This window comes from Salvelinus alpinus, chromosome 20, assembly GCF_045679555.1.
Source record: "Salvelinus alpinus chromosome 20, SLU_Salpinus.1, whole genome shotgun sequence".
NCBI lineage: Eukaryota > Metazoa > Chordata > Actinopteri > Salmoniformes > Salmonidae > Salvelinus > Salvelinus alpinus.
In genome coordinates this window covers 6,755,122-6,763,556 of record NC_092105.1, presented here as the reverse complement: position 1 = coordinate 6,763,556, position 8,435 = coordinate 6,755,122, and the positions used below count along the sequence as shown (strand labels likewise).

The following is an 8,435-nucleotide window of genomic DNA, read 5'->3' as shown; positions in this document are numbered from 1 at the left end:
GCTTTGGGACAAGTCTCTGAATGTCCTTGAGTGGTCCAGCCAGAGTCTTGAACCTGATCGAACATCTGTGGAGAGACCTGAAAATAGCTGTGCAGCAACGCTCCCCATCCAACCTGACAGAGCTTGAGAGGATCTGCAGAGAAAAATGGGCTGTAATCGCTGCCAAATGTGCATCAACAAAGTACAGAGTAAAGGGTCTGAATACTATTTCTTTTCCATTTTATTTCTTTTTTATAATAAATTAGAAAAAATTCTGAAAACCATTTTTTTGACTTTGTCATTATGGGGTATTGTGTGTAGATTGATGAGGAAAAACAACAATTTAATATATATATATTTTTAGTAAGGATGTAAATTAACAAAATGTGGAAAATGTCAAGGGGTCTGAATACTTTCCGAATCATTCTAGCTCTGAGCTAGGCTAATAAGGAAGAGTTTGAGAGTCAATTATCTATAGAATGTTGCGCTGTGAGATAAGAGTGCCGACACACATTCATCTAAAAGGAGAATACATTACTAAAAAGAAGAAGAAAAGAGTGAAAGACAGGAAACGCAAAATATCTAAAGTGGCAAGCTGCTACAAAACTACTTTAGACCGAGGACCTACAGTACCTATTTTGGTAGCAGCTGTGTATTCATCTGTACAGAAACTTCATGTGGGGGTGTCAGATGCTCAGAAATTAAAAATAATAACTGGAGAGAAAAAGCCACAAAAAATAAATACCAGTGGTTAGCAGTTGATGTTATTCTTCAATAACACAAACCCCAAAGCAAATCAGGGGGAGGAAAATCGGTTTATTCAAAGAGGACAAATCATAGATGTTACGCTGAGAGGTAGATGGTCGTTCCTTCCCGGTCCTCAGTGATTCTCTCCTGTGATTCTCTCCCCAGAACAAAGGGACGGTATGATGTTTTATAACCCAGCCCTAGCCTGTGGTTGACCAATTAGAATTCCTTGCCATAAAACTGAGCCAATGGCCGAATAACAAAGGATCCTATTTCAGACTCAATATATAGACAAATTCCTCCCATGTCTCTGCATTAATCCCCTATTACAGAAAAACCTCTGTCCTCTGTCTCTGCGTTGTGTATTTATCTTCCACCTGGATTCACCTGGTCATTCTATGTCATGGAAAGACGACGTGTTCCTAATGTTTTGTACACTTATACTGGACACAATCCATATTGACAGGTCAAACATTTATAAATTAAAAAAAAAAAAAAAACATGCCCTTTTTTAAAACTTTTAATTATATAAAAATATTTATTACAACATTCTTCATTTTGCGTGTAATTCATTCAGTCCAGTTGATTAATTTATAGGCGCCTGTATTTATAAAGACCCATTGGTTGGTTTCTACATTATTTAGAGATGAACTCAGTCCATCTCCCGTTTCAACCGAAGCATGTTTGCATAGATTCCAGGAGACATAATAATCTCTGGGCAAGTCTATCCTTAGTTTCACAACGCAGAAACAAAATTAGGAAAGAAGAGATGAGATACATAAAACAAAACTTAAAAAGTGATAGGGTGAGATTTTGTCAATTCATTTTCTCGACTTCCTCAGAGTCAGATGAGTTAACGGATACCATTTTCATGTCTCTGCATTCAGCATGAAGGAAGTTAAGAAGTCATTTCATTAAAATTGTATTTACATGCTTCGGACTCTGGGTAAGTTGATAAAGGGCCCAATTGACAAAATCTTGCAATATCCCTTTAATAAATCAAAATGATAACATGACAACCATAACTCCGTAAACATCATATGATTATTGATTACATGATCAGTTCATGATGTCATAGAGTGTTGTTCCGCTTTCTCACGATTTCTAGTCAGTTGGAACAGTTGCCACATGGTATAAATATGACCAACAGTTAACATACCAGGAACTCATGACATCTCTGCAACAGTTTGAATATGACCAACAGTTAACATACCAGGAACTCATGACATCTCTGCAACAGTTTGAATATGACCAACAGTTAACATACCAGGAACTCATGACATCTCTCCAACAGTTTGAATATGACCAACAGTTAACATACCAGGAACTCATGACATCTCTCCAACAGTTTGAATATGACCAACAGTTAACATACCAGGAACTCATGACATCTCTCCAACATCTCTCATGACAATAATATTGGAGATCTTATTAAAAGCTGGACGGTGGGGAGACATATGGAGTGGCTGGCTAGCAGTTCCAGAGAGATGGCTGTAATGGGGAAAGAGGTGCATGGCTGAGGAAGACTACTTCTCTCTCTCTCACACACGCACGTGAAGAGTTGAACACACTCACAAAACATCAATCAATACAATTGAAACGGTTGCTTGAATGTCTTAGTGTTTTCATTTGTAAAAGTTTACCATGGTAACCCCACCAGATCCAGCCACTGACTGTACCCCGCAGCTCTGAGTCAGTCAGTCCACCAACCAATCAGTCAGTCAGTCAGTCAATCCACCAACCAATCAGTCAGTCAGTCAGTCAATCCACCAACCAATCAGTCAGTCAATCAGTCAATCCACCAACCAATCAGTCAGTCAATCAGTCAATCCACCAACCAATCAGTCAGTCAGTCAGTCCATCAAATCAACTGAAGATAGTTTAGTGTTTGTATATGCATCAGTATACCTACTTGGCATTACATAACGTATGATTGCTTATGGTAGATTTGCATGGCTTGTGGATTGGATGTTTCAATAGAACAGGTAATGGTATGATAAAAAAGGTCAGTGAGTACCAACTGTTAAAACTTTAAAATTCAGCATTTCTTTTTCCTCCACAGGAAATGATTCATACAAGTGAGTCTTCATGTAAAATGTATAATTTTCTGCATAAAAACAATAAATCAGACGAATTGACTGATTTAAATGAATCATTACAACCTTAAATAGTGAGAAATGTTAATACAGAACATGTTCTACGTCATCTGTAAAATGGGACCTGCTTTAAAAACGGCATTTTGTGATAAATCAATAAAAATAAACATGTTAAGTTGCACAATTATTATTATTATAATTTTTTTTGAATGGCCAAATTAAAGGGGATCATGGGATATCCCAGACATGTCTTCTGCAAATATCTGACCCGTGTAGGTCTTCCTAGAGAAGAGTTATTTGATCACATTGGAGGTGGTTGAAGCTGTGAGGGGTGACTTGAAGAATATATGTTAATAATTTGGCATATACATTTCAGTTCTGATCTAGATTTCCTAACATAATGGCAAAAACATGTTGTTTCACTGATCGACCAGGGAGAATGTGGAAAGTATGTGTAAAGCCAATGACAAGAGAGGCTGGGTTAGAGATGGACTTTCACGTGCACACACACACACACACACACACACACGCTTAAAACAACTGCAACAGTTTTAATAAAAACTTAAATTAAAGTGATTAAAGTGTCTTGGCAAAACTTAAAAACACTGCGTGGGCACAGCTAGCTAGCTTCTCAACATGACACATACTAATAAATATGTGATCTACCGCAACACTGACGCGGTCAAAGTTTCTAATAAATATGTGATCCACCGCAACGGTCAAAGTTTCTAATAAATATGTCGGTCAAAGTTATTAGTAAATATGTCAGGGATCATAAACCAGATTCATACGCGGAACAATTTTTTTCTTGAGCGGATGGCGTTAATAAAAAAATAAATAAAAAAACTAACATTTTGCTCAGAAAACTGGGTGGGGGGGGACAAATAGAACCGGGCCGTCAGTTGGGAGACCCTGAAATATGTGATCCACTGCAACAGACACGGTCAAAGTTCCTACACACTAGGTTTCCCTTCCTGCTTTACTTAAGTATCTCAGAGACAAAAAATAATTAGTTTTTAGCTCTGTATATTATCTCTGTATATGAACTAATACGTCAAGTTTAGCATCAGTGTTTAATACAGGCTAGTTCCAAGGACATCAGTGCTTGTTGGGTCTAGTGTTCTATATTCCAGGGGTGGAGGGTGAAGGACTATTTTCTCTCAGGGTTTTCAGAGACAAAACGGGTTGGTTATTTTAGACTTGAGTGTATCTCACGCACACAACAACAGATTTGATGGACGGGAATTTCCGATTAGTTCATGCGAACAAGAAGTGACTGTGATAAACCGTAGTAGGCACATTAAACCAATATCTCCTGTCCTGAGGAAACCATCGAACCCAACAGAAAGTTCAGAAAGGAGGGAAGTTGAACGCACCAAGCACTGTTTTCTCCCAGTCTCTCTCAGACTACTGCGAGGGTATACTATAAAGCAGGAGCATTGAGTTAGCCAGCTAAATTTCCTTTACTTTTCTGAAATAACTTTTTAAATTTTTATTTTAGAAAGAAAAGCTTGCAATGGATTCAACAAGCAAAAACTCACAACTCAACTTGCTAGGGGGAGAAAATGGTGCAGAACAGCTTCCATACTATCTCTGAGGGTTTAGAAGTTGAGGTAGTCACCTCATACAAGTACTTGGGAGTATGGCTAGACGGTGCACTGTCCTTCTCTCAGCACATACGACACCCGTTCTGCCAGTCACATTCTGTTAAAGGTCCCCAAAGCACACACATCCCTGGGTCGCTCCTCTTTTCAGTTCTCTGCAGCTAGCGACTGGAACGAGCCGCAACAAACACTCAAACTGGACAGTTTTATCTCAATCTCTTCATTCAAAGACTCAATCATGGACTCTTACTGACAGTTGTGGCTGCTTTGCGTGATGTATTGTTGTCTCTATCTTCTTGCCCTTTGTGCTGCTGTCTGTGCCCTATAATGTTTGCACCCTGTTTTGTGCTGCTGCCATGTTGTGATGCTACCATGTTGTTGTCATGTTGTGTTGCTACCATGCTGTGTTGTCATGTGTTGCTGCCATGCTATGTTGTTGTCTTAGGTCTCTCTTTATGTAGTGTAGAGTTGTGTCTCTTGTCGTGATGTGTGTTTTGTCATAGATTTTTTATTTCATTTAATTTATTTGTAATTCCTCGTCCTCGCAGGAGGCCTTCTGCCTTTTGGTAGGCAGTCATTGTAAATAAGAATTTGTTCTTAACTGACTTGCCTAGTTAAATAAAGGTTAAATAAAATTATAATTCCATAAAAACAGTCGCTTTCTGTGACTAATTGAGGTAAAATAGTAATTCTGCATTTCAGCAGTACACAATGACACATCCAGACCAAAGTAGGAGTTTTAAGAGATATTTGGTAGTTACCTAAATTCCAGAGCAGGTCTTCAATGAGGAAGAACATTTCTAGGTATTTCTGGTTGTTTATGAAGTTAGCTGGTTAACTCATCGATCCTGCTGTGTAATATAGCGCTCTGACTAGCCTTTCCTACCTCAGTCCCACAACACAACTTTAAACCTTCTGAGCATCTTTCCCATGGCAACACCAGAACAGAAACAAACCTTTCCCATGGCAACACCAGAACAGAAACACACCTTTCCCATGGCAACACCAGAACAGAAACACACCTTTCCCATGGCAACACCAGAACAGAAACACACCTTTCCCATGGCAACACCAGAACAGAAACACACCTTTCACATGGCAACACCAGAACAGAAACACACCTTTCCCATGGCAACACCAGAACAGAAACACACCTTTCCCATGGCAACACCAGAACAGAAACACACCTTTCACATGGCAACACCAGAACAGAAACACACCTTTCCCATGGCAACACCAGAACAGAAACACACCTTTCCCATGGCAACACCAGAACAGAAACACACCTTTCCCATGGCAACACCAGAACAGAAACAAACCTTTCCCATGGCAACACCAGAACAGAAACACACCTTTCCCATGGCAACACCAGAACAGAAACACACCTTTCCCATGGCAACAACAGAACAGAAACAGACCTTTCCCATGGCAACACCAGAACAGAAACACACCTTTCCCATGGCAACACCAGAACAGAAACACACCTTTCCCATGGCAACACCAGAACAGAAACACACCTTTCCCATGGCAACACCAGAACAGAAACACACCTTTCCCATGGCAACACCAGAACAGAAACACACCTTTCCTATGGCAACACCAGAACAGAAACACACCTTTCCCATGGCAACACCAGAACAGAAACAAACCTTTCCCATGGCAACACCAGAACAGAAACACACCTTTCCTATGGCAACACCAGAACATAAACACACCTTTCCCATGGCAACACCAGAACATAAACACACCTTTCCCATGGCAACACCAGAACAGAAACACACCTTTCCCATGGCAACACCAGGTGCAGGCCTGACAACTGACTGGATATTGTTCCTCTGAGAAGGGAGACACTCTAATACATGCACCTCTCACACACACACACACACACACACTCACACTCACACACACACACACACACACGTTGAGATTTTGCCACACCCACATGGCATTGATATGTCTTAAAAAGGTTTCATTTAGAAAATAAATAATACAATTCAATTGAAAATAATAATGATAAAACATGAACACGTTTTCCAGTACAGTTACAGGGGGTGAGGATCTCTGTCCTCTGGTCTCCTCTCCCATCCCTCCCTTCTTGTTAAATCTCCAACTCTGAGGTGATGCGTTTCAAAACACAAAACAAAAGATGTGTCTTCTTGAGATGCTCCGAGCCCATTGGCCAATTACCTTCCTGTTGTGTCCACTACAGTCGATATTGTCCAATCAGAACTGGGTTTCAGGAGATTACTCATCAGTTTCAGCGTTCTGTAAACTCTGTACCGAACAGCGAAATGAAAGTTGGGGGGCTTTTTTTTTTGTTGCTGTCGCCTAATTTCCTAAAAGACGGAAGCTTTAACCCTTGTTCTCCTTTAAGATGGTACATGTCTAATGAGCACAATTTACTAAAAAGAGAGGAGAGTGGAAAGAGCTGACTCAGCACCACGTACACTACAGACCACCCTCCAAAATCTACACATGTACTGAGAGTTAGCGTTCATAGTATATATCCACCTAAATATTATTTACATGATATGCACAGTATCATAACAGAAGAGTCATGTAGTCCCTCCCCTAATACTCTTTCACATATAGCAATTGCAATTCCCTTCTTGATTTCTCATTGTCCGAATTAACCTTGTCTCCCTCTTGTCTCTTCCCTGCAGCGCTCAGCCCTGTCAGTGCTCCCCTCTGCCCCCTGCAGGCGGGAGGGGGTAAAACGGTAGCTGGACCAAGGAAAGAACCCACATCCACAAAGTGTCTCAGAGGAGGAGTGCTTGTCTAGGACCTGTCCATATGATCTAAAAGTTTAAAACGGATGCTACTCTTGAGATACTTTGTGGACATGGGCCCAGACATTGCCCGGATCACATTCCATCATAGATATAAATGGTGGGGAAAGAAAGGCCGTCAAGCCAATGCTTTTCAATCAATGACGGAGAGTCTGCAAGACCACACATTGGGGGGATGGTGTAGAATTGGGAGCATCACTCCTTAGGAAGGGCATGGAGACAGACAGCATCACTCCTCAGAGTGGTGGCTCTGGAGAAAGGGCATGGAGACAGACAGCATCACTCCTTAGGAAGGGCATGGAGACAGACAGCATCACTCCTCAGGAAGGGCATGGAGACAGACAGCATCACTCCTTAGGAAGGGCATGGAGACAGACAGCATCACTCCTCAGTGTGGTGGCTCTGGAGGAAAGGCATGGAGACAGCGTGCTCCTGGGCCAGAGCGGCCAACTCCTTGAGGAACTCGGAGAAGATGACGGCGCAGTAGACGGCGTTCTTCACCCTCAGAGCCTCTGCCTGCTTCTCCAGCCCCGACGCCCCTCCCCCAGTCCCGCCCCGGAACAGGGCACTGTGCAGCGATTGGCCTCCGTCTCGTACGTGGGCCAGGGCAAGCTGGGCGGCGTGGCGTGCCCGCGTGGGGCTGTTGGTGTGACGCATGATCAGGTCCCCAAGCGAAGGTTTCCGGCTCTTCACTGAAAAGGAGACAGCAACACACAGCATAGCAAGTGGTTAGGATAGGACAGGTAGACTGACAACAGACAGACAGGACAGGTGGCCCGTTTAAAACAGGTCCGTTAAGTCCGCTATAAACAGGTCCGTTAAGCCCGTTCAAAACAGGTCCGTTAAGCCCGTTATAAACTAGTCCGTTTTTAAAACAGGTCAGTTTTTTCAGTTTAAAACAGGTCAGTTTTTTCAGTTTAAAACAGGTCAGTTTTTTCAGTTTAAAACAGGTCAGTTTTTTCAGTTTAAAACAGGTCAGTTTTTTACAGTTTAAAACAGGTCAGTTTTTACAGTTTCAAACAGGTCCGTCGTGTCAGTTTCAAACAGGTCCGTCGTGTCAGTTTCAAACAGGTCCGTCGTGTCAGTTTCAAACAGGTCCGTCGTGTCAGTTTCAAACAGGTCCGTCGTGTCAGTTTCAAACAGGTCCGTCGTGTCAGTTTCAAACAGGTCCGTCGTGTCAGTTTCAAACAGGTCCGTCGTGTCAGTTTCAAACAGGTCCG

General features: G+C 41.8%; 1 protein-coding gene across 1 annotated transcript in view; it reads right to left on the bottom strand.

Annotated features, from left to right (window-relative positions):
• Window positions 1–491: 491 nt before the first annotated feature.
• The window catches only part of LOC139546237 (FHF complex subunit HOOK-interacting protein 1B-like), a 78,539-nt gene continuing 70,595 nt past the window's right edge, over window positions 492–8,435 (bottom strand). The window contains exon 13 of the mRNA XM_071354373.1: window positions 492–7,907. Within this exon, the coding sequence (XP_071210474.1) occupies window positions 7,597–7,907 (311 nt within the window). The 3' untranslated portion in view covers window positions 492–7,596. The remainder of the gene's footprint in view (window positions 7,908–8,435) is intronic.